The 26,513-nt window shown below is 41.1% G+C and overlaps 1 protein-coding gene across 3 annotated transcripts in view; it reads left to right on the plus strand.

Moving 5' to 3' along the window:
- The first annotated feature begins 925 nt into the window (after positions 1–925).
- The window catches only part of ZFYVE9 (zinc finger FYVE-type containing 9), a 55,208-nt gene continuing 29,620 nt past the window's right edge, over positions 926–26,513 (plus strand). Inside the window, exons 1-4 of one of the 3 annotated variants that reach the window (XM_064720391.1) lie at positions 926–1,066; positions 17,321–17,423; positions 22,040–22,144; positions 22,923–24,982. In XM_064720391.1, the coding sequence (XP_064576461.1) occupies positions 22,075–22,144; positions 22,923–24,982 (2,130 nt within the window). In that variant the 5' untranslated portion in view covers positions 926–1,066; positions 17,321–17,423; positions 22,040–22,074. Of the gene's footprint in view, positions 1,067–1,819; positions 1,955–17,320; positions 17,424–22,039; positions 22,145–22,922; positions 24,983–26,513 lie in introns of those variants that run through there. The other 2 variants (XM_064720390.1, XM_064720392.1) reach the window with 2 other exon arrangements.

Consider the following 26,513-nt stretch of genomic DNA (forward strand, 5'->3'; position numbering starts at 1 on the left):
ACAGATGGCAAAGCTATGCACTGGCTTGCATTTGGCCAGAGGTTACGTGGTGTAACACCACTCACTCTTTAATTAATTTCCCTTTTTTTTTGTCAGGCATATTGTGTGTTTATCAGTCTGAGGTGTTTCATGAGAACCATTTTGAGGACAGTAATTGTGTATTGCACCAATCTGAACGCCCCAACTGTGCTTCACAGGCATGACAACACTAATTGCTAAAGAGATAGCAAGTTGGGGTTAACCAGGAATGCTTTATGGGAGTAAATAAATTCCATCTCCATTAACATGCTTCTCCCAGCTATGATGGATGAGCATTTTTTATCTCCTCAGCTATTTGCCCATGGATTGATGATTCAGTTGATTGGGAGTATCTCATATTTTTCGCTTGAAAAGCACATAGTTCCACCAGAATCAATGAATAAACATTAAGTGCTTCCCTTTCATTTCAAGCGGGATGGGCTGATGCTCTTGGAGCAAGGAGGCCTAGATTTTATCACCGGGGCTCATTACACTGCATTCACTGACATATGCGGCAAGTTAATGGAGAAGCCCAACCTGCCGGAAAGGGACGGCCTGTAAGTGTGAAGGCCTGGGAAGAGGGAATGGCCGTGCAGCTGCATTAGCAGCCACCACACTCACCTTTCCCTCCTTCCTGGGCTGACATGGCCCTGCTGCAGCTGGGAGATCACAGATCTGCACCAAGCTGAGGGGACAGCGATTCCTTCCCATTCCCCTGGCACCAAGCGAGCCTTTCCTGAGGGGGAACCTAGGTGAGGGGTTCCTGAAGCAAGAGGTTCCCGAGGTGAGGAGTGAGGGGCTCCTGACGCGTGGGATGGGAGGTTCGTGAGGCGCTGGGCGCTCGCTCGCCCCGGTGAGGCTGCCGGCGGTGGTGAGGGCGCGCTGTGCCGGTTCGCAGCCCGGCACCGGCCGCCTCCCACCCAGCCCGCGCCCGGCGGACCGCGGCACACGCGGGGAGTGACAGTTCCTGGAGTTTCCGAGCGCCCGCAGCCAGGGGAAGAGTCCCGCTCCCGGCATGGGCGGCCGCCTCCTCTTGGAGAGAGATCGGGTGAGACTCCGGGCGCGGTGTCACGGTTTGGCGTGCCCTGCCGGCTCGCCATCGCGACTTCTGTGGGGAACGAGCGTGGTCGTTTGTTGTTATTTGGTATGTGTGGTGTTGTTGTTTTGGGTTTTTTCCCCCTCTCTTTTTCTTTTTGTGTGTTGTGTTTCTCTTTTTTTTCTTTCCTTTTTTATTTTTAATTTCTGGAAGCCTCTTTGCTGAGGACTGAACGTGTCTGCCAGCGGATGGCTCCGGGCCTCGCACCTCTCGGGGCGGCCGAGGGCGTCCCGCAGGATGGTGTCCCTTTCCGATTGTGGAGACGCTCAACATGAAATGGCGAGATAACACACGTTCGGCTCCCAGCCGCGAGTCCTTCTGACCAGGTTTTGTGGAGTGGTCACACTACGCACACTGCAGCCGCTGCCCGGAGGCGCGTCCCTCGGCCGCGGGGCACCGGCAGCGCCCGGTGGCGGCGGTGGGTGCCCGCTGCCGCCCCCGCCTCTGTGTGTATGTGTGTGTGTGTGTGTGGCTGCGGGGGCCGCGGGCTCGGCGGGTCCCCGCGGGGACAGAGCGGGCGGCTGCTCCCGCTGTCCGGCCGCTGTGGGGGTGCCGGTGCGGACCCCGGGGCCCGGTGAGGGGGTGCCGGCGCGGACCCCGCGGCGCGGGGCGGGGGCGCGGCAGCTCCGCGCCGCCTCCCCGGCGGTGCCGCAGTGCCGTGCGCTGCCGCCGGGGCCGGGCAGGGGGCGCTGCTGCCGGGCGCTGCGGCGGCCTTGGCCGCGGAGGCAGCGAGCGAGCGCGGCTGGCGGCGGCGAGGGCGCGCCGGCCCCCAGCGCTCCCGGGGCGGACCCGGGAGATCCCCTCGCCATGCAGACCCGGCGGCGCCTGCTGCCTCCCGAGGTGAGTGAGCGGTGTGCGGCACGCAGCCCGCGGGCCCGGCAGGCCGGGGTACCCCGCTTCCCAGGCCCCTGCCGCCCGCAGCGAGGCCCCGCGGGCGGGCGGGCGGGGAGGGCTCCGGCGCCTCGGTGGAGCCGCCGTATCGCCGACAGCGCCCTGGGCCTGCCGGCTCCGGGCGCCCCCGAGCCCCGCCGCCCTTGTCCTCGGCACGCCACCAAGGGGGAAGGCAGCGGTCGCCCCCCAGCCCTCCCCGGCGGCCGCCGTGGTCCTTGAGCTCCCTCCCCGCCGTTCCCCCTCCGTCCCCGGGCCGCCGGAGGTGACCCGCTCGCCCGGGGCACCTTTCTCCCGATGCCGGGGATGGGGAAGGAGCTGCTGCTCCCCCCGGGACGCCCCGGGAGCCGCGCGGGGCAGGGCGAGGCTGTGCCCGGGCAGCCGCGGCTGCCGGGCCGGGCAGGGGAGGGAGGATCCCTGTTTGCATCTCGTGCCCTTTTTATGGCCTGATCTCCGCTCTCTCCCCGGGCAGGGAATGTTACTTGCTCATCGCGATGTGTAACAAGTCACTCCTGCAATGGTGGTAGTGCTGGAGGGGGATGGGGAGAGCGGGCGGGATGCGTTTTATAACATCTCTAATTACGTGAAATTGTGGTCATGTCTCACTCTAAGAATAACTGGCACTCTTGACATGTCAGACTTTTTGCAGAGGTAGGCTAGTTTCTTGCTCGTAAATGTTATGGCTAAATAGGTGCCTGTGGCAGAATGTGGCTCAAGAAATGTTTTTATCTTCTTAACCAGACAGAGAAACAAGTAGCAGATGGAAATTGATAGAGTTTATGTTTTCGTGTTAACGATCTTCTTTATTTATAGACAGGATATTCCTTATTATTTTATGAAAGAGGTTTTTCAGAGAGTGTCATTTTTACACATATTTTCATTCAGTTCAGGTATTAAAAGTTAACTGAATTCCATCAATCTTCTTATTAAGTATGATTGTCTCAGATTAGAATTTCTGAATAACACTGCCCTCAGTTTTTGGGTCCAGACAGAACCCAAACCTGGAAGGAGCTGTGTAAAAACAAATAAAATAGTAATAACAAAAAAGATGCTCTACCTGAATAAAAGCTTTTATTTGCTTTGGGCAGCATTTAATTGACTAGGCAAGGCTTTAAAACATTGTAATTAACTTCTGTTAGCAAGTAATTTTCGATTGCATGGAACACATCCTGATTTTAGATACACCTTCAGTGGCTGAGACATCCAAATCCTTTGTTGCTGCCTGAACCCTCTGTGTGCTTCTTTTTATAAAGTTAAGGCATGTGATGCAAAATGAGAAGACCAGTCTCCTTGACCCAAGAGAGACAAATTTAAAAATCTCTTCAGAGGTTTGGGGAATCTGAAATGGAAGCTGAAGAAGGGTTTAAAATTTCAAACGAGCCTCCCCCTCTAATTGAAGCCCTGATCAGCCCTGAACAAGTTACCATGTTCTGACACACTGTGATTTATTTGCATTGCTTTATGGTGCCTGCTTTAGTGTGTGAGAAAGGCAGAAACCCACCCCAAAGCCGCCGTGCTGACTCCTGATCCTGGGTGTTATTTTTGTGTGTTAGCTCTGAGGCAGTTACGAGGCTGGGGATTAAATACTTTCAAACACACACTCATTTCAGGATCTGAGGCCTGGGGCTAAGGCTGAGATGAAATACAGTTTTTTTAGCCTGGCATAAAGTCTGGCTGTGATTGTCTCAGGGAACAAAGGTAGAGACCGAACAAAGATGCTATATTAAAACTTGTGGCCAAAGAATGATAAGCTTTTAATGTCTGTTGTAGTCTGTCCACTTGCTGTGCCAGCTTTGGCAGAAAACAGCTTGCTTGTTTTTCAGCTTGCAGGCAATCTATAGAAAATTACCTGGAAATTATTTTGCTAAAGGATTAGAGTGGCCTTTTGCTTTTATTCAAGTTGGCCAAAAAGAGGTTTTGAGAAGAACTTGTGTGTTCATGTTTTGTTGATCAGAAAAATCCTTTCTATATGCTAAGCTGAGAATCTTCCCAATAAAACTGATTCTCTTAACTGAAAATCAGTTGAGGAATGATAGTTTCAGTGCACAGTTAGTCTGTGTGCTGCTGAATCTGTGATCTTTTCCAGAACACTGTTGTAAGATGCCAGTATATTCATAGGCTTCTTTGAAAGTGTTATATAAAGGCTAATGTTTATTTTTGTAATGTGATTGAGATTAAAGAAATTGAAGGGTGGCCTGTTTATGGTTCTATTTGTGATTCTTTAGGAGACTCAGACTTTTATGTGGATAGAAATGTGAACTAATATGCTTGGTTTTCCCTGCTGTTGTTTCTGTAAAGCATTGAGAAGGGTACAATGGTACTGCAAGTTGACAAAGCTTTTTGTGTTGATAAGCAATAGAAAGTCAAAAGTAAATGGCTGAAAGTAACTGAAAGCATTGAGTTTGAGCTGATAGAGACAGCTTTTACTTCTGTGTTAGCTAGAAGTGTTGGCTATATCTTGTAATATTGTGAAAATTGTGTCAATTAATGCAGATGGATAGGATGATATAAAATATACATCAAGGATCCTTCATTGACATTGTAGCTTCTACTTGAATTGGAATTCAGGAAAACAGAATTCAGGATATGTATTGATACAACTTTTTGGACTAATGACTAGAGCAAAACATGCTATATAGTTATAAAAAAAATGCACACTGAAAAATCAGTGTGATAAAAGTAAATGACCTTTATCCTAATGCACACAAATACAATTTATATGTAAAGAATAATTATTGGTCTTGTCTCTATGAATAATTTTATTTTTACATACAAGTAAAGTACATTCCTACCTACTGTCTGTTTGGCTGTATTTTAATTTAGCTGCTATTCAGGTTGCCATAGCAGACAGGTAGAATAGGAAAAATACTTTTAAGGTGAGTTTTTATGTATTCTTTCACTGAATAATTCCAGTCTGGTGTATTACTGGATGATTCCATTGGTAATTATATTACTGCTGTGTTGCTGCAAGAGACAAGCAGAGATGGCTAATATTGGTACTCCTCTTTCAGAAATAACAGCCCTCCAAGTAGTACATCAGCTTCAAAAAGGCTTAACGTGAGTGGCAGAGGAAATCCATAAAGTGTCACTTAAACTATTTTAAAGGTAGTTACTAGAGAAATTGAATTAATTTAAAAGCATAGGTTGAAGGCAAGAATGCGTGGCCAGGAACTTCAGGGTGTCAGCAGAAGGTAAATTGTTCCTTCCCTTTTCTTTCATCCAGATCTGCTCTGGGAGAGGGGATGTAAAGCAGCAAGTCCAGCCAGCTGAGATTGCACAGGCATAGTTCTGTTACAGCAAAAAGGCAGAAAAACCAAAGGTGATAAACCTTTGTGAAAAGCAGGTGTAGAGTCACAACCTGTGGATCCTCTGTGGTTTAGAAGTGTGGAGCTGGAGTGCTCTCTGAAGAGCTCGTGTGGCATCTTCAGTCTGAGGGTGAGCCAAGGCAATAGCTGGGTTAGTTATGAAGGCTGGGAAAAGAGAGCTTTAGGAAACTTCAGCATTGTTTTGTTTTCACGTGAAATTCGATCATTTGGAGATGTCAATATGCAGCAGTGTGACCATATGTTCTGCTTTGAAGTTTTGGTGTTCATGTATCAAGCTTTTCACATGTTTGTCCCCAGTGTACACTGAGCAAAGGAAAATGTGGACTTGAGTGCTGGATTTCCACTTGCACTGTTGCTTTGTTTGTCTCTATGTTTCTTGAGTAGAAATGATCAGCTTTCATATGGAATTATTTGCAGATAATGCTAATAGCTATACCCCTCTATATTTTGTCTCTGTGTTGTATATAGAATTTATAAATATCTTTGTCTTTCTTGCTATATGTGTTATAGTTCATACCATCCCTCTGATATTTTGATGGCAGCTGAAGTTACAAACCTATCTGTAAATCAGTGGGGTATCAGTTGTTTAAGGGAACACACTGAAGGCCCAGAAGCATTCCAGTAAGCTCTGCTAGGATTTTCTAGGTTTGTCTGTCAGGCATTTTATTGCCTGCTGCTTGTTTCCTATGCTTCCCCTTCCTTTTAATATCCACAGGAAGCTTGATGAACTTTTGTTTTTAAGGGCTTGATGGCATAGTGGACTTGAGTAGGGCTTTACATTTGGAAATGGTATTGCCCTTAACAATTTTTTCCAGCACTGTTTTGTTGTATTTCTGTTGTAATTTGGTTCCAGCACAGTGCCAGAGGTGGGAAGGTTTCCCATGGAGGCTTGAGGCATCAGCTGGTGCTTCAGGCAGTGCTGCTGGCCCTGTGGAGGGGATGGGTTTGTATGTAAAGCAATGCAGTAAATGTGCTTTTGCTGGTGTCATCCTGGTTTTTGGCCTGACTCGAGCTGAACTGATGTTTGCAGTAGCTACAAAGAAGCACTAAAGCCTAATATACACAAAACTGGATGTGTTTCTTCCTCTGCTGTTTTCTGTGTGTGAAAATGTTGTAGAATTCAGTTTGATAACTATTTTAGGGCTGTTTCCCAGCTATTCTTCATTAGAGAAATTAGGCATGATCAAAGATGCTTGAAGTGTTTTCTGCTTTTCTTTACTGAGCTGAGAAGATCCCTTGTCCAGTTAAGAGCTAGAAAAGAAATGCTTTACACCAAATTATTACCATGCTGACTGGTAGTGTTTCAAAATTTTCCTTATTGAGTACTTGTAGTACAATTTTGCAGAAGAGGTTTTTTTTCATTAGTAAAATGGTAGCTGGGAGGAACTTGTCATTCCTCTTTGCAGCGTACAAGGAATTCAGAGGACATTTCCTATCAGGTGATAAATTGAAATTAGGCCATACTTGGGTCACAGATTCGTGTGTGCTCTATCAATTACAGAAGAGCTCTGGCTGCTCTAGTAGCACTTAACAGCCTTCTGGATTCTTGCAGTTTTAAAAAACATTGTAATTGGAAAGTTTTTATTTACTTTGGCAATATACTGAAGCCTTTTTTAATAAATAATCGAACTGAAATGTTACACAGGTTTTGGGTACAACATTTCTATTCCACTCTAAGTTTAAAATTTTGTTTAGGGAAGCAATAAGGGTGCAATACTTCAGCAGATTCATAGCAGATTATCAATGGAAGAACATACACCAGTACTTTTTTCCAAAAAGTAGTGTGATGCACTTAAATGGGTAAATGTTCAGTGGAAGAAGAGGATCAAAGAGCTTTCTAAATCACATAATACCTTCTTTATCTGTGAATGACACTGACTATTACAGGAGCTTTTCTTGTTTCCAGGTTCAGTTTTGTTGTGTCAAAACTCTGCTTTGAACTCAGTGTACATGTTGTCTTAGCTGTTTGCACTCCAAGTGTGAACTAGAAGATCGATTTAGGAACACTAAAATAAAGGCCAAGCCATGTGAAATATGATTTTACAGTGTATGTAGTTACTATAAATTCAAAAAGAATTGGCAAATCGTATGAATATGCATAAAATTTATTGCTTGACCAGGTGGCCAGTCACATAATTGGAAGTTTGTAAGATACTACATCACAAAAATTGTAGATATTTTCAGGTTTGTGAGTCCTTTGTTTCTCAGTTATTGTTTATTGTACTTCTCTTGCATTTCTTTTAACCCAGTCAATGAAGCTGTTCTCTCATCTGTTTCATTTTCTTCTTCAACAGCTTGTTTTTTTTTTTTTTCCCTCTCGTTTTGAACTGTTGGATTTTAAGAAGAAGGTTGAAGACTGGTGTCAATAATAGTAAAATATGAGTCCTGCTTTCTGAGGATGCAGATTCCTCTGGTCTGTGTGGTGCACAGAGCTCATTCTGATCTTGGCTGTGCCACACCTGCAGTACCTCAGAGGTGCCCTGTGCTGATGAGTGTGGGGTGAAGGCAAACCCTGCCCCAGTCATCTGCTGAAGGTGCCTGGCAGAATCAAATTTGTATTCCCACTTCAAGTTCTGCAGCTCTGAGCTTTGCATATCAATTCAAGCAAAATGAAATTAATCTGGTTTCTCTGCCAGGTGGGGAAGGGCAGTGAGTGAGGAGGTGCACATTTGGTTTTTCTGCAGGTGCTGTAGAAAGCAAAGGCAGTGGGCTGCTGTGGTTTATTGCAGAAGAGAGGTGGATAATGTGCTGGTGGTTCTTAAATAAATGTGATATGAAAGAGAGAAGTTTATTTTGTGTGTTATTCCCAGCAACTGCTGAGTAGGGGTAGTGCTGACCTGTCTTTTTAGTGCATCACATCCAGGGGCTTGCTGCCTGACACCATCCAATACTGAGGACAGAGCACTGGGCTTGGTTAACCTGGGGCTCTAAAGAGTTCAGTGGTTCTTGTACTGAGTCACTGCAGTGTGCTGGAACCAGTAATGAAGGAGCTGAAATACTGGGAATCTGTTCCAGATTCATTTCTGATGGCTACAACTTATTTTCCACCTGTAATTCTTTAATTTTGTGAAAGCTTTTGTAAGTAGCAGGGAATTTCTTCCATGATCTGGAGATGGAGAGAAGTATATTTTGTTTTAAGTTGGAAGATGTGTTGAATGAGTTTATTACAGTGTAAATCTTATCTGATGTTCTATGTATCCAAGTCCTTGGAGATACTATATTAGTAAGCATTTTGTTCCACCATCTGTGGAATGAAAGAATCTTGTTTTTCTGTAGATGTAAATCCTTTTTGCCCCATAGTATCTCTTCCCTTCCTTTCCTCTCTGCATTAATCCCATCTTTCTCACATAACACCAGAATTCTGGGGATTTTTTCCAGAGCTGTGTGGGTATTGATTGCCCAGCAGGTTGCTGCCAAAATACACAGAGCAGCTTGCTTTTCCCTTAGAGGGCAGTCACTTGGATTTGCTTTTACTGGGGAGATACTCATTTTCATGACAGATCTATATATTAAAATAGGAGCATAAAGAATAGTAAATGAGCAATATAATCCCATAATATTAATTTCTATAGGAGATTAGATTAAAGATACAACACTTGAAAAGTGGCAGCATCTGAACACTGAATCAGTGTGTAAGTCCTCTTGTTCGTGTTACTGAGGCTCTGAATACTGAGCTTTCTTTGTAGGCTGGAGGAGACAAAAAAGCTACATGGTTAAAATATACCCAGGCAATCATGCCAATGTAATTTTTTATTCCCTATCTGCACTGTAATGCAGATAAATGAACATTTAATACAAATTGAGATAATGTAAGAGGAAGGTTCCCTCTTTGTGATTTTTTTTTTTAAATTTATCCAGCAGTCTTTGAAATTGCACATTCTCCTGTGATACTGTAGAAATACATGCTATGGCTTGGGAATAGCTTGTTTCTGAGGCTGTTTTGAAGAGAAAGGCACAGGTATTTTTTATTTACACCCTTTTTGGGCTATAGCCAGTATACAGCTGCTGTTTTTGTTGGCCCAGCCACACTGACAGTCCAGCAGAGCATATTGGTTGTCACTGTGTTACAAAGGCACATTGTAAATGCTGTGTTGCTTAATTCAAAATGAGTATTTTAATGGTTTCTTATTTGGTGAGCTTGAAAGTACATGCAAAGCCCACTTCTTAGGTTATATTATTAACAGATTACTTTAAATAGCATATATATTGAAGCAGCCTCTTAGCTGAAACACCAAATTGCATTGATTGTAGTAATTTCATACTGTGTTTTTGTGTAAATGATGAAGGCTGCATAAAACCCCAGCATATTTCATGGGTTTCACAGTTCTTTCTTGATTCTTTTATAAATGTAACTTTAAAAGGTTGTTACTTAAGCATCAGTCCACCTGTGTGCTTTTCTGCTTTCAGGTAATTGTATTGGTGTACTGGCTTAATAGCTTCTATAATGTATTTACCTTGGTTTCACTTAACTAGTCACTTGTAAAATGCATTTTAACCCATCTCTGGAATTTGCTCATAGATTTTCTTTTTGACTACTCATGTAGAATGAATGTGGGGTTTATTATGATGCCAATTAGAAATTGTTTCTTGAGACTCATGGGCAATAGATGGATGTATATGTAGTGGTTTTGTTCCCTTATTAATTTCCTATAATAACCCTTGTGGCAATATTTTTTTCATTAAGCTTCATTTCTATACAGATGACTTTTAAATGTACCTTCTAATGTGAGGAAACATGCAGTAGTGTAGTAGAAACATGTTCCTGTGTAGTTAACAAAACTTGTGTTGACTGGAGGTTTCAAATACTGAGATGCTTGAGGGAAGTGGTCCTGGGTGCTGAATACCCACTGTGTGTGTGTGTCACAAAATGCATTTCAGGCTACAAGGCTGGGGGTTTGAATGAATTTGTGTCACAAAATGCATTTCAGGCTACAAGGCTGGGGGTTTAAATAAATTTGTGAAGGAGCTTAATGATGGTCAGTAGTGATGAGGAGGGGTAGGAGGCAGGTTGGTAGTTAGGACAGGGTTTTAGGATATGGCTGTTATTGTAGCCATTTGGGATTTTTTTGCTTTTTTGATGGCCAACCCTGTAAAGACTTCAATTTCTGTTTGCAAAGTGGATGGAGCACCATTGCTGTTGGGTTTGCTCCCACTGTGGTTAATAAGGTTGTTTACAAGTATGTTCATGCCAGTAATGAACAGTAATGTTGGAACATGAGGTTTCTTATGGGTTTGGGGTTTCTTGTCAGAGAAAGAAGACAACTTAGGTAGGGAGAAAACAAATGGATGCAGGAAGAAGTGAATGGGGAAGGAATGTGAGGGGGACAAGGAGCCCTCCAGATGAAGAAAACAGGAGCATGCTGAGTATGCTGCAGGCTAAGGAAGGGTAGAGAGGTGGGGATTCATGGCTGAGCTGAATCAAGCACCCTGTCAGTGGACAGAAGTGCCAGAGGTTTCTCAGTTTTGATCTATCTATGAAATGTTGCACCTGAGTTTAGAAGAATTTGGAGTTCCTACAGCTCTGTAAGATTTCTGATAACTGTATTAACACTCATTAATAAGGAAGGCTTTCAAATGTTTTTGGGGTTTGTCTGTTAAGTCTTTATTTCCTGTGCCTGCTAACAGAGATACAGAATTATGGGCACTTATTATTAGAACTAAAACTTCATGGAGCCCAGCATAAATTTCAGGTTGATATCCTGATTGCCTCAGTGGCACAGTGAAGAGAAAAAGCCTTACAGTGCACCTCAGTGCAAGTTGCTGCCTGTTTCTGGGGGTGAGTGCTCAGTCCCTTCAGCACTGTTACAAACATGTCAATGCCCTGAGCACAGAGGAGGTGCGTGCTCGGAAATAGCACTTGCAGTACGCACTGTTGCCATGGATTATTGAGTTGTATGCAATGAGTTACTAGTTACAGATGACTTAAGGCATAATGCACTGTGAGCATCAGCAGTGATGCTGGTTAGATCATGATCACAAACGTGGGAGGGAACTTTGCTACACTTGACAACAGTGTTTTATAATGTGTTTGGTGTGATATGAATATAAAGGTCTACACAAAATGGGAATTAAGTTACCTACTTAGAGATAATTTCAGGGAGAAGACAGTATGAGATAAAAGTCCATATTTATTTCAGGGATGTATGGTAATCCAGCTTTACATAACATAGGGTTTGAGAAATAGTAACCAATTGGTGTCTATAATTATATTTCTTCAAAAGGTATGTCAGAATTTACAATGCTGTTGTGTAGCTGAGTTGTCGGATGAGCAGAGATGACCCAGGAGTGCTGGAAACAAAGCCTGTTGATAAAAGTGCTGTTAGTAGGTGCCTGACTGCTTTCCAGCGGCCTTTCAGAGCTTTTGCCTGTTGGGATGCTCCATTCTCTAAAGAGCAGCTGAATGTATAAATTGTGTTGCTTCCAGCAGCTTCTCTCCCCCGAGTACAACTCAGAATTGATGGGCTGGTGAATGGTGGCAAAGCTGTTTTCACTTCTTGCCCATTGTCCTTTTGGTCTGTCCCATTCTGGTTGTGTGGCACTTCTGGCTTTTATTATCAGCTTTTGCTCAGTGGCACTCGCATGTGTCAGTCCCACATGAGCTTTGTAAAAAAGGACAGCTCCTTAGGAGTTGTAGGCTTTTAATTAGAGATTCATGGGGATCTCAATCAGTTCTTCCTGTATTGCCCAAATCTAAGAAAGATCTGAAACAATGTTGAGTCTGTTTGGGTTTCATTCTTGTTTCTACCCTACATTGGAAAGAAGAAAAATTCATGAAGTATTAGAATACAGGATTAATCCACTCTGGGCGAGAGTGTGCAGCTTTAAATACTTTTATTCTTCAAATGTGTTAAACATCAGAGTCAAAACCTTAAATACTGAAAAATAAAAATCATCCCATAAACCTACTTGTTCTATATGTTTACTTTAGTTTGTGTTTGAATAAAGATAAATAACAGCTTCAGATCAGTATGTTAAATGGATTAATTTTTAAAAATAACTGTGTTGTTACATCGATGACATTACTTGGAACTCATGCACAAATTAAGAAACATGATTTCATATTAAATTTATGTTTAATGCACTGTGCATTAGCTTTTTGTGGTTTACAGTATTTCAAATTTGCAAGTTGCATGAAACAAAGTGTTAAAAAACATTAGATACATAAACCACCACATTTTGCTCTACCAGCATATGAGTAAGCTCAGGAAAGGATTTTTCTCTTTTTTTTTTTTTTTTCTTTTTTCCAGCTGTGTTCCTCTGGAAAAACTTGCGTGGAAGGCAGCAGTGTGGTGTAAACCTATCTATTTGTTCTTGCCCAGAGCAGGGATGGATCCTTTTCCAGGCATCACAGTTACATAAGCAGGAGCTGGTTCCTGTCTCCAGGTGCTGAGGCCTCTGCAGCTTGGCAAGGCTGCGTTTGTGTCAGGAAAACAAATCAATTGCTTTCTCCTTGAAACAGTAAAAAAGGATAGGAAATGGAATTTTATTTCTACTGTAAATGGTTATAAAGCAGGTGTCCTTTTCAGCTGAGCTGCTTTTATTTTCTGGAGCACAAAGGTTGATAATGCTGCTGTCGTTGTTCTTGTCTCCCTGTTACTTTTGACTGTGATGCTTCCTATAACGCTGCTTTGAAGTTGCTGCTCCTTTGACTGCCTTACTACTGCTCAGGCATGTGTGAATGTCTCCTTATGGAAACTTGGCTGGAGACAAAAGTGGAAATAATGGCTTGAAAATGGCATGGGGGAGAGTCAAGGGAAAAGATGCAAATATTGGTGAAATAATTAGAGAGGCTGTACTGCTTTAAGCATTGTCCACCTCTCTTTGTTCAGCTGATTGGAAAAAAAGACAATCCAATGCAAGATTGCAATGGTTTATCTTTTGTCAGCATTCGTGGGTAGTGAGCTGTACGAAGTGTTGTATTACACAGGAGTAGCCTGCCATGCCCCAGCCTGCTCTTTACATGGAGAAGTAGAAACATCAGCAAATTATGGAAAATAAAGCTGAAGGATGCTTGGTCATCTTGAGCTTTTGGTGCAGGGAAAGGATTATCAGTGACTGCATCTTTGTATCTGTTACATTTCATTTTTGCTGCTGTATTTAGTATTGCTTACTAAATGGATTTATGGTGAGTTTTAATGGATTTTTCTAATCTGAACTGTGGTGTAGACCATGTATTTAAAAAAAAAAATCTGTGTCATTTGCTGAGTTTTCTTTAATAACTTAGAATTCTGAAAACAATTTTTTTTCTGATTGCACTGAATGACTACTACTTTAATTTATTAATAGAACACCTAATTTTGGAATGCTTAATTTGGGGCCTAATCTGAGGTCCTTGCCATTGCAGGCATTTTCAGGTGTGTGGCAGACACTGCTACTGCTGTGTCACAAATGCTTTGTAACACCTGCCCTTCCCTTCACGTGGCACCTGCTAGGTAGAAGAACTCCATGTTTGGGGACAAAATTGTTGGGCATGTGGTAAACCACCACTACTCCAAGCATTACATTACCTGAGTGGTGAAGAACCCCCTTTATTTGTGAAGGTTTAGCTTCCAGACTGATTGATCAGATAAAATAATTAATTAAACATAACTCATGTGTATCCTGAAATTTTCCACCTGTCTCCCCCTGTGTTCAAGTACTCTGATTTTCTATTAATGTAACCCCCTGCTATGGCATTCCTTGCTGTAGTTTGGATTTTCTTGCAGAGTTGGGCCTGAACACATCCTCTGTAGTCTCTGTATCTCCCATCTGATTCTTCCAGAGTGTAGACAAGGTAGGAAGTGAAGATACCAGTGTTGAAATCTGGATTTGCATGTAGGATAATGCCTGGTTCAACTAATCTAGCAATAATAAAGTGCCTTAAAATGGCTGCAAATGTCTCCCTGCCTACTCAAAGACATCTCCTCACTGGTAGCACATTATAGAGGATCTGTAGTGTAGTTAAGAGTTGGATCTTTGCCAGTAGATGGAAGCATTTTTTAGCATCTCCTCATGCTTTGAGCATTTTTTGCATTTTTTTACCATAGTATCAAAATTGCTTCTTTTTCAGTCTCTTTCCATTTATTATAAGCTATTCCAGTTTCTGCTAGTTCAGATTACTTTCATTTAATCTTGTAAACATTTTTTACATTCTTTTTGGTGGAAGATATTTCTCATTATGTATTTTTGGAGTTCTTTCCTTCTATTCTTCATCCTTTCTTTATTCTGAACACCTCTCTGCTTGTCAAATTTCTCTTCAATTTCTGTTTTGCTTTTGCAGTAATTGGTAGTCGCCTTCCTGGAGCTCCTGAGGGAAATCACACCCGTAGGGTACAAGTGAGTGGCACCACCGTAGGGTTCAGCCCAGCACCAGCAGAAGGGATGAGGAGCTGAAATGCTCCCAGTAGCAAACTGGGACACCAGGGACACTGGGCCTCCTGCATTCACTGTCATATTAGCTTTCAGTGGGCCCAGAATTTTTAGGTGGAAATGTGTGTATTTTTCACAAGTGGGATGGAGCCCTTTTTGCAGTGTGTGTGATTCAGAGAAAACCTTATCATCACTAGGTTATGTCACTGACATCTTTTTATAAAAATCTTTTTTTTTTTGGATTTTTCTTTTTTCTGGGAAGCTGAGGCCCCAGAAAAAGAATGTGAATAGTAGTTGTTTGCTGCTGTGGAATGTAACGAGTGTACTTGTGATTGGTTCATGTTAGATGTGTACAATTGAAGGTTAATCAGAGACTGAGCTCTCTCTGAGACAGAATCAGGGAGAGCTCCTTTATTATTGATTCTTTTTTTATTCTTAATTTAGTAAGCTTTTGAAACTTTTTCTTTCTATTTTTATTAGCATAGTAATAATGTAATATATACTATAAAATAATAAATCAACTTTCTGAACGTGAAGTCAACATTCTCGTCTCTCTCTCACCCTAGAAAACCCTTGCAAACCCTGTAACAAGGTTATATGTTGTTGTGAGTATTCTTGGCTCTCATTTGTAGTTATTCCTTTTGTCCTTAATTTTAATTTAAATATACTTCTCTTACATTAAATTCTTACTGAAAAAAGAATTTGGCTCTGTTGCCAACTTGTTCTTTTTTCCCATGGAATCCAAATGTTATAATTTACTTTTCATTTTTCTTTTCCTTGCTTTTTGTTTAAATATACTACATTCATATCTGTAAGCATGCTTTGATTTTTGCATTGATCTTTGTAAGGGGAAATAGCTGCTGAGTGTAAATGTTGAACTGTAAACAAAAAGCTCCAGGACCTCCAGGTAATATCTCTTCAAAGCTTACTGTGGAGACTGGCAGCCCTTGATTGGATCTTCTCTGTTGAGTGGTTACGCACAAAAAAGTCATTACCTGGGAAGAGTGGAACAAGGAAAGAGGAGCAGAGTGAAAACAATGAATAATAAAGCTGTGCCCTGATTATTGCTTGCCTGGAAGGTTTGCAGGTAGAGCAGGGGTGGCAGCAGAGCTCCTTTAGCTGGGGGTTGCTGGGGCTGATGGTTTCTGATCAGGGCAGGTTGGACTCTGGTTAATGTGTGACTGGTTCATGTGGTGTTCGTCATGCAGCTGACAGGCCTTGCCATAAATCACAGAATTGTCATTAATTGATCTTTCTTTTCAAAGGGGTGATGAAAACTGAATCATTTTCCTGTACTCCAGGCTGGGAGGGGACCTGGTGGTGGTACAGAAAACCTTCCCCAGTGCCACGTGTGCTTCACATCCCTTTGAAAAGGCTCATTCTGCAGCCTTTCAGTGGAACTAAATCTCCTCCACTTCTGTTTTTGCATGCATGTGATGCCTATCTGAAGAATGTTGTAATAAGATAACATCTACTATTTCCCAGATAACCAAAATTCATTTTCATTTATAGAGGCGGAAATACACATAGCATCAGAAATTTTACTTGTATACAGGAAGAGTTCTGCTGGCATCCAAAGCTGTGGGATTCTGAGTTTGAAAACACTACTACTCAGAGTGCTGCTGTTCAGTTCATTAGTTTCCTGGAATTATTACTGTAGCTTATTTCTGAAAAGAATAATAAACAGCCCTGGGAGAAATTTAGTGTAACACTGAATATTGCTTTCATGCATGGAGAACTGATTTTTTTTTTTAGCGCTGTTAATTTTGCTGGAGCTTGAAGATTTTTTTCTAACATATGTTGCAGCTTCATCAGAGAACTGATAAATATTTCAACTACCTAACAGGTCGAAATGTCAGTGCTGGCAAACCTTAAGAAATGAATTTAACGTATCTAATTCCTTTTCTTGTTGCACTGTTTGTCATAAACTGGTTTCTGTTTTTTCTGCCCATGGCTGTGTTGGATTTTTGAGCTATGTTGGCTGTTAGGATGCAGCCTGAGAAAATAAGCCCCTGACCTATAGAAATGCTGTGGATTGAAGAATAAAAGTTTCTTCAGATGACTTTTTTTTCCTCTTTGGTCCTCCATACTATTGAAGGCTGGTGCTATTAGAAGAAGCCTGTAGGAAATGAAGGGAGCCTAAGATTGTAGGGGGAATAATTTGAAGACAAAACCACTTGTTTAGCTGTAACAAAATCAGTGGGAAGCTGATGAATACAGTTTACAGAATTCAGAGGGCTGTGAATTCTTGTTGACTATCAAAGCTACTAGCTCTTTATTTTTGGAAGGCCTATTGTAGTATAATAGAATTGATTTCAGGGGTTAGTTTTATAAATTGTTACAGTCAAGGTCATCAGGAATACAAGGACAGTTGGAGTTGCTGTGTTACACTGAGGGTTTACAGTTAAATGAAGAATAATAACAGGTAGGTAGCAATGTGGTATTTATTAGCAACATTTTTCACCAGACTTTTGGAGAACACAGTGCACACACATCTCTGAATTCAAAGCTGCAGATGTAATCCAAATTGTCTGAAGCTTGCAGCATTTGCCAAATATGCCTGTGCTAGCTGCAGTCACGTGTTGAAAAGGACATGGTTTGTGGCAGAATTGCCTGTCATAAAATACATGTTTGTATTTTCTAGGATCAAGGAGAACACCCTGATTCAGCAGAACTGGCTGGTTGTGCTGCTGTCATCATGAGAAGGCACAGGGTCATTGGTTTCTTAACATATGTGTAAGAAAAAGGTAAGAGGCAAGTTCTGCTTGAGAATATAATGATTCAGAGTTCTGCACCTGAAATGATTTTTATGTATTCTTACAGATACATATTTATATACATACACCTTCATGTATTCTTATATATATTTGTATACATACACCTTTGTGTATGGATGGATCTCTTATAAAGAAGATGATGGAGTATTTTTAGCAATTTGTTGTTTTGTTTTTTACTGAAAGTAATTGCCCCATTTTAGAGCAAAGATTGTGTCTTATTTTGTTTGGGAGAGGGGGAAGGCGGGCAAAGTCTTTGTGAGTGTGTGCTGTAGCCAGAACTCATCAGTTCTAAATAAAGCTATTGCTCAACTCAGAACAAAGTGTTCGTTGCAGCAGAGGTGCCTGACTCGCAGGGACAGGTAACGCCGAGGGGAGCTGGAACAAGATGTGCCCTTGACCATCGTTTGTTGGGCTTGAAGGAAGTCTTCAGGAGCCCTGGGTCTAATCAGTCTGTCTGTCCAGTCCATCTGTACTGTCTTGCTATGGGAAAATGACATTTTCTGGATGTGTGGTTTTTATCAGGATGAATAAGCAATGTTTGGTTTGTTTCAGTTTGATCATGCCCTTTGTGACTTCCATCTTAGGAGCTTTCCATGGGTGTTTTTTATGGGGACTATAATAAACTGAGCATTTTGTGTAGTAAGAGATTACTGAAATGTGTAGTTTCACAGTTTGATATTGAAAAAATTGTCTCCACAGGACAGCATGACAGAAAATACTGAGATCCTATTCTGGCTCTTTACATATTCTCTGGTTTTTGGGTCTTTGCTGTGAGGCCAATAGTTGAATGCCAGTATTATTTCCTTTCAGTGCAGTTTTTTATTACAGTGTTTTAATGTGATTATGAGCTGATCATCCACTGTTAAAAGACAATTAGAAAGACTAAAGGCTGTCAGTTCCCATGGTGAAAACATCCCAAGGATAATTTAGGATGTGCAGTGCAGAAGATCATGGGTTACATAATCCCTTATCACAGAGCCCAACACAAATACAAGTCTGGCTGCCTTGCAGGTGTAACACAAGGCCAGTCTCTTGTACAGTTCATTTCCAGGAGCAAACTGGCCTGTGGGATATCTGAGGGGCAGTCTCCAAGGCTAAGCCTCTTTGAAACACCTAATTTTAAGGAAGATTTTTCTGTCCTTGTGTCCTTCTTTCCTCCACTATGCAGCTGCAGTCTGTGTTGTGTTTGAATGCTGTGATGCCAAGGGCAGTAATTCTGGGTGGATATAACACACACATTTCTGGTACAGGCACCTTTAAATTCAGACATCAAGGGAGAGTAAAGCATGAAAGCTTCATGGAATGTAAGTTCCTGAGTTTCAGAAATGAAGATGATGATAAGCCCATGCTGTTGTTATGAAGAAATTGAGAAGTAAAACACACTTCCTGAATTATGCATGATGTGTGATCCAACAGGAGCTTGAAAGTAATCTGGTTTGACAGACTGCATGTTTTAATTAGCTCCTTGCCCTGAAAGACAGAAGATGACTCTGCAATGGATAACGAGTGATCTTGAGTTCTGGACTTATATACCAGTGGATAGTAACCATTGTATTAATCTTTTTTGTATACAGAGTTAAATAAAACATAAAATTTTACTATTTTTTTCTGTAATTAGTCTTTTCTGCCAAGTCTTAACATGGAGGACTGTATTTTTGAGAAAAACAAAATCTCCTGTTTTTTACTCATTGCTGGATGGTGCTTCCTTCTCCTTGCACTGGCACAAGATCCTCTCCTTCATATTGTTCATCCCAATATATAGTAATTTTGGATCTCCTTTTTGGTAGCATAAAATTTCCACTGAAACTTCTTTCTGATTTGCTCCTGTTTTTATTCTCTTTTTTCCAGAGTCTGTGTGTTGTGTGTTTGCTCATCAGCTTCTCTCCATGCCATGACTCAGGATATTTGGGCAATACTACAGAGTTTCTCAACTATTAAGGATCCTTGAAAAAATGTCATGCCAACCTTTGTCCTAAGAGAAACTTTGGGATTAGAGTAATTCTAAAAGTCTTCCAAACTTTTACAGTGGTACATGTGAGATGCAGTCAAAAGTCTCAAAAGATCTGTAAAGGAATATGTTTTTTATTTAGCTTGGGCATTTAATAAAAATATTAAAAATAAAATTAAATTCTAAACCACAGGGAAAACAGCTCCTCAGTTATTATGGCATGCTGTGTTAGAGCATTTTATTTTCCATTCTGATCTTGAGTTGCTGGCTATGGTGAGTTGAAGCATTAAATCTTCACCTGGCAAATACGTGAGTTGCTGACAATCAGGAAGCCGTGCTGATATCTGTTAGGAACACGAGCACTCATCCTCCCTTACTGTCAGGCAGAGGAGAGGACATTAAGGACTTTGTGGATTTGGCACTGTGTTTTGCCCTTGGCAGAAACTTGCAGAAAAGCTTGAGGGGTTGTTGCATCCTTTTATATAATAATAATAATTTTAGATATGAAACCTAAAGATTTGCAGGTGACCTTTTGTGAGAAATACCTACTGCAACAGACAATGAGATCTCATTTAGAGTGGCTGTCATCTTAGTGACTTTGAGCTTAAAAATAAAAGGTTCTCCATATATCCTGGTACATCAGTGAGTGAAATAACAATAGTGATATAAAAGGTCTTTTCTCTCTTCAGTTGGAACTCATGAGCACAAAAATTTGTTATGACATTTTTCAGTCTTGCAGTGCCTCACTGACAAATACTCTTTGCATCATTGACTTCAGTAGCAGGACTTTGCCTAGGAATAATTATATATGTCTTCATCAATTGTTTGCCAGGAGCAATGTTACCATTATAATGTAAATTAAATACATTATAAATAGATGTGCAATCACCTGGTATTTTGTACAAAACAGTGCTACTTCTTGAGACTCCTGAAATACAGCTGGTGATCGAGGTGGGCAGCTTTTCCATTGCTTATATTATGATCTCTGCATCTGTGCACAGTAAATGATATGGCAAATAATCTGTTTTCCTTGCAGAAGGAGTTAATGTAAATTTCCAGAACAGAGGACAAATCTTGGAGTATGTCAGATGACAAGTCTAGTTTATCTTGGAATTCTTTTGCAAATGGTTTTTTTCTGTTGATGCATGTTAGATGAATTTTCTTTAAAACTTGCTTCTGTATATATCTTTAACACATGCCTTAGTCTAATTACATTAAATAGCAATGTATTTATGTTTTATCATGATCACCTTTTAAAACAACCATGTATCACATTTTAAGTTGATCTTGAAAACTTGAACTCTGCATTTTGTGATATTTTAATGCACAATCCTTTCCTGTCAATAACCTAACTTCAGCTGTTGCCCATAATAAAGGCAAAGCTGTTGTTCTGTAAATATTTATAATTTTTGAATTTGTAAATACGAAATGTTGTAGTAGTGGAAATAAAGGTGGTTGATGTTTTTCTCAAATCCAGATCCTGTGGGGATAATGGTAAAGTATTGTTTTAAATTGGAAACTTCCTCTAATGTGTTGTATCTCTGGTGGAAAAAAGCAGGTTTTTAATTGAGCTGTCAGGTCTAACACTGCTTCATGCTGCAAAACAAGGTTCTCACCCTCTCCTCCTCCATTGCCTTATTTCACAACAGTGAAAGCCAACTCTGAAGAGAATAAAGCTGTTTTGGATGATGTTCAGAGAACAGATCAAGTCAAGGTCTCTGTGGTTTATAGGTTATGGCACACATTTCCCACCGAAAATGTCTCTGCTGGTAGGGAATGTTTGGAACAAATGAATCAGGGTGTCTTGTTGCTACAAGACTTTGGTAGTGAGGCGTCCATGTTACTGCTGTTAGGGCAAAATGTTACTTGTTATGTGAGGAGAGTTATGTAAGGATTCAGGCTTGGGTTTTTGCTTTGGTTTTGGTTTTTTTCCCTCCTCATTTCTCTCTTGTCATCTTCTTTTCTAGCCTGAGAGCATTATCTCTTGATGACACTATTTACTTCTGTGCATTTTGCTGGATTTCCAGTGGCTGCCTTTCGGGGAAACAAGGATTATTAAAGTAGACATTTTAAGAGGTAGCACAATTCAAGCAACACCCATTAAGTCCCTTAACAACTTTTACAAGTATGAATCTTTGAAGCATCTCGAGAGGAATGAGGACTGACACAGAGTACTGCTAGCCTGTGGTACATTAAAAAATCAGAAGCACAGGGAGTTTAAACTCCTTGTTCAAAGCCACATGAAGTAATTGGTGGTAGCAGAGATCTGAAAGTCAGGTCTTCAGATTTTTTAGTTGGCTTTTCTGGTTTCTCTAGGTTGGTTTTTTTTTTATTATTTTTTAGACTGGTGTCACAGCAGTTTTGCTCTTACCATTATGGTGATCTTGATAGCCAGACATATTAATGTGAGAGACTGGAGGTAATAAAATCCAAAGCAAGTTTGGGGAAGTTGTTAATCTGAATGAAACAAGTTTAAGCACACAAATGTTTTTTATTCCTGGAAAATACTTTTGATTTATGTCTGTGATGTATGTAAAATTTGATTTACAAAGGACTTTTCCCCTTAAATCAGGACAATATGTAAGGGAACACTGCTGACTGAAGGTTAAGCATCTGATTGTAATTTGTTCTCTGGCAGGTTTAGACAAGGATCTGGTGGTTGTTCCCTGACAAATGGAGAACTATTTCCAAGCAGAGGCATATAACCTCGATAAGGTTTTAGATGAATTTGAGCAAAACGAAGGTGAGTCATTTTGAAGAGGATTGTAGATGCACATCAGATCTCTTCTCCAGAGGACAGTGTAGAAGAGGGGGAGATCTGTGATACCCTTTGAGGGTTTGAGTTGCAAATTAATCTCAGAACTTACAAAAAACATCTTTTAATTTTGCATGGAATGTCTTCAGCATTTCTTAGTAGCATTCTCTTCTGCTTCCATTCATCTTGTTTACCTTTGTAAAATTTCTTCCTCTTTTAATAGCAAATGTACCATACACTTTTAAAGAAAGGTTTTGTGAAGCTTAATCTCAGTAGCAATATTTAAATCATTTATTTTAAACAAATCAGGCAAAACTTATTTTAAGCTTCTTTTGCAGAAATGTTTTATTAGGTCACATAAATCATATGATGAGGGTTATCACGTTCAAAGCACTAAATTTTTTGCTTAGTCTAATTGGTCATTCTTTGCTGTCAAGGAAGTTGAAATGTTCATTTTTATGGGGGTGAGAATCTTTCCAGGCACTTCTAGCTGTCTAAAATATATTAATCAGTGCTTTAAAGCTGCTTTTGCAAATTCAGCCTGATACTAATTGGGGTAGCTCTAAACTTCTTGAATTCCACCAACATGATGGAATTACACTACTAATGGTTGGCCAAGGATGTTGGTTATGACAGGTGAGCTTCATTTTTGTGCCCATATTTGAACACTTCTGCATTTCTATTTGGAACATTCTAATGCAGCAGGATTAATAGAAGCTGTAGCTTTAATAAAGCAGTAAGTTTTGTTGTTTAAAACCTTTTTCAGATGCCGCTGTTTCACCTACTCTGCTGGGTGCAAAGTGGAATCAGATTCTAGATCCGCCTTCTCGTCGCCTGTCGTTCAACTCGGCCGTGGCCAGCGTGAATGAAGCTCCAGCTCCTAATGAGTGTCAGCAGAGATTAAAGTCTTTCTCCTTGTCCCACTCAGTGACTACACCAACAGGAGGAGGGGATCGCTGTGCTAATGGAAAGGATTTTAGCATAAGCCCAGAGACCCCAGTCATGTGGATTGATGATCAGGCAGCAGCAGATGATCAGTTGGTTAAAAGAAATAGTAATCGGGATGATCAGTGTAACTCTATGGAAGCAGGAGAAAAGAAATGTGGAAATACAGCTTGCTTGCCAGAGGAGAAAAATGTGCTAGTGGTGGCAGTCATGCACAACTGTGACAGAAGAACACTACAAAGTGGTGATGTGGTGGATTGTACAAATTACAACAGTCAGTCCCTAATGGACTCTATTAGCTTTACACTGGATAATGAAAACCGACAGAGTGACCAGCTCAGTGTTACTGTAAATGGATCCACAGAAAAGGATATTGATACAGAAAAGCAGGTAAACAGGCTGTGCACTGAAGATGACTCTGTAAGTCATTTGATTAACACTTCATCTGAAAGCCTGACTGCTGCATGCCCCTCCTCTCGATTGAAGGAGGATTTTAATATGAATAAAGATTTGTTGTTTTCAGAAGCTACAACTGCAGGGATCAATGCAGTGACTCTCTTACAGAGACCAGTTGATGGTACTGCTAAAATGCAAGAAAATTGTGCATCAGTTGAAAATTTCACTAGTAAAGCCATTCCTCAGAGAACAGATCTAGAAGCTAAAAACTCTTCTGGTTCCAGTAGTGGAAGCTTAATTGTAGAACAGGAAACAACCCAGCAGTTGCAGTCTAGGCTATCTGGGCTCACTGAGACCTGTCAAGCTAACGTGGCTGGAAGTGGCAATTACAAGGAATGTGTTGCAGAGGATGTTAGTGCCACCGAAGGCGAAGTCGTTGAATGTGATAAAAATCTCGGCACAACGGAATTGCACAGCATGGCAGAATGTTACCCTGAACCTCAGGAGATGACTAATTGGGAGCTGACAAAGTTGAATGAGATGAATAATAAGCAAACTCTAGGAGAGAATGAAAGACTTTTGCAGACCAAACAGCCTGATGATGCATGTGGGAATAGCAGAGAAGATGAAGATGGGGTATTGGAGGCAGGCATAGACTTAAAAGGGTCTGGTACAGATGAGCTTGGAGGGTCCAGTCTCTCTGATGTGATGGCTACATCAGCAGCAAGCTCTCTGTCTAATGGTTGTGATTCCTATGGAATGCAGAACCCAGTTGTTGCTCATGTTCCAAAGACTTTACCCTCCAAGGAAGACTCGGTAACAGAGGAAAAGGAGATTGAGGAGAGCAAGTCAGAATGTTACACTAATATTTATGAACAGAGAGGAAATGAGGCCACAGAAGGGAGTGGTCTTATTTTAAACAGCACTGGTGATCACATAAAGAAAAATTATTTGCATAATCTTTGTAGTCAGGTTTCATCCATGCAAGGGCAGACTTCACCAAAACCAGTGACTAACCTGCAATACAGTGTTCCTTTTGGTGGTGCAAGACCTAAGCAACCCACAAATCTGAAACTGCAGATTCCGAAGCCATTATCGGACCACTTACAAAATGATGTTATTCCCCCAAATTGTGGAGGTAATAGTAAAAACAAAAATGTCTTTGGTAAGACACAGTTAGGGGATACAGCAGACACGTTTCCTGGTGAAACATCTTCAAATGCCTCTGGTACTGGCTCTAATGGGGAACATTTGGATGAGTATGAATCTGGAGTCTCTAATAGTTCGTGCCTTGCAGTAGCCCCAGATAGTCCAGACAATGATCTCAGAGCTGGTCAGTTTGGAGCTCCAGCCAGAAAGCCTTTTACGACTTTGGGTGAGGTGGCTCCTGTGTGGGTTCCAGACTCTCAAGCACCAAACTGTATGAAATGTGAGGCCAGATTTACATTCACCAAAAGAAGGCACCATTGCAGAGCCTGTGGGAAGGTAAGTTCATATTTTGTGAATAAGCTCAAAGCACCCTTTTTCCCCTGGTACTGCACAACATCGCATCAGAGGGCTTGCTAAGCTACTGGATATAGTTACCTGTGACATCTCTTCCTAAAAAGCTGTGTCTGAGTGAAGCAAAAATGGGAATTTCTGAGCTCTGATCTATTTAGGGTGTCAATAAAGAGTAACTCATTGTTATTAGTCTAAATGAGCAGTTGTATTGCTTGATTGCAATGATCATCATTCTTGGATTTATATCAGAACTTTTATAAAATGATTAAGTTCAGGAAACTGCTTTACAGAAATTACTGCATCAATAATCCCATTAAAATTACTGAAACAAACTTGTGTATTGGGAGTGGGCTGTTGGATTGCTGGCATTCCTGCTGGTTTACATGGCTGATGAACTCAGTTCTTCTCTGTCCTCTCTACTATTCTCATATTGCTTACATTATTTTAAATAGTATTGACATGCTTTTAAACATACATTTGCTCTTGGGGGGAAAAAAAAGTGATTAACTGTAACCTGGTGTATGTCCACATAGTGAGAAATGTCATAATGGAAAACAGCTAAAGCACAATTTCTGTATCCCTTTTTGTTGTGTAAGAATTACTTATTGTTGAGAATGTTTTAACATTTTATGTATGTGCCATCTAGGTGAACTCAAATTCTTATGTAATGATTTTATTGTAAATTATTAACCTGTAAAGTATTCCAAATATCTTTTACTGAAATACATATCAGTGACATAAGTATGAACTCAGGGAGAAAATTATGATAAGCAGTAAACTAACACTCTTGTTAATTAGGTATTAATGAATATTGTAGAAAGAAATACTAAAACCAACAAGAAGTAGAATTAAAAAAAACCTTCAGTTCATTTAGGCCTCATTCAAAAGTTTCTGAAGTTGATTGAAAGACCTGGCTGCTATGGGTGATAATTTTTGCAGCCAGAAGAATGCAGGGAGGGCAGAATGGTTGGATAAAGAACCTAAAAGAAGCAAATGTATCAGGAAAGCTCAAAGCCTTGTGCCAGCTGGCTCTGGGAGCGGCCCAGCAGAGCCCCCAGGCTCGCTCCTGCTCCCTTTAGGAACCACAGTGACAGCACTCAGCTCTCACTGCAGAGATGCTGAGCAGCCTTTGCCAGGGCACTGGGAAAAGCTGAGCAGGAATTCCCTGTGCCTGCTCCAGAGCTGCAGCTGCCTCAGCCCATCCTGCAGGTCCTGATGTGGAGCCAGTGACAACCACAGGTGATCAGTGAGCATCACAAAAAGCACTGCCTGCCTTCAGTGTGCTTTGGGTTTCCATCAGGGGCCTCATTCTTCTCATAGCAGTTAAGCAGAATCTGTAAGCCATGGAAGTTAAAGGATTGTCCATGATTTTAGCTTTGAAATGTTAACTGACACTGTTATTTAGGATTTTCTTTTTTTTTCTAGTTGGACAAATATGGCTTCAGATTTTATGTGCAGTAAATTTTTTACTTATTTTTGTGTTTTAAACAAGTTTATTGCTTAGATTTGTTTCTCT

The sequence above is a fragment of the Zonotrichia leucophrys genome, chromosome 8, assembly GCF_028769735.1.
Source record: "Zonotrichia leucophrys gambelii isolate GWCS_2022_RI chromosome 8, RI_Zleu_2.0, whole genome shotgun sequence".
Classification (NCBI taxonomy): domain Eukaryota; kingdom Metazoa; phylum Chordata; class Aves; order Passeriformes; family Passerellidae; genus Zonotrichia; species Zonotrichia leucophrys.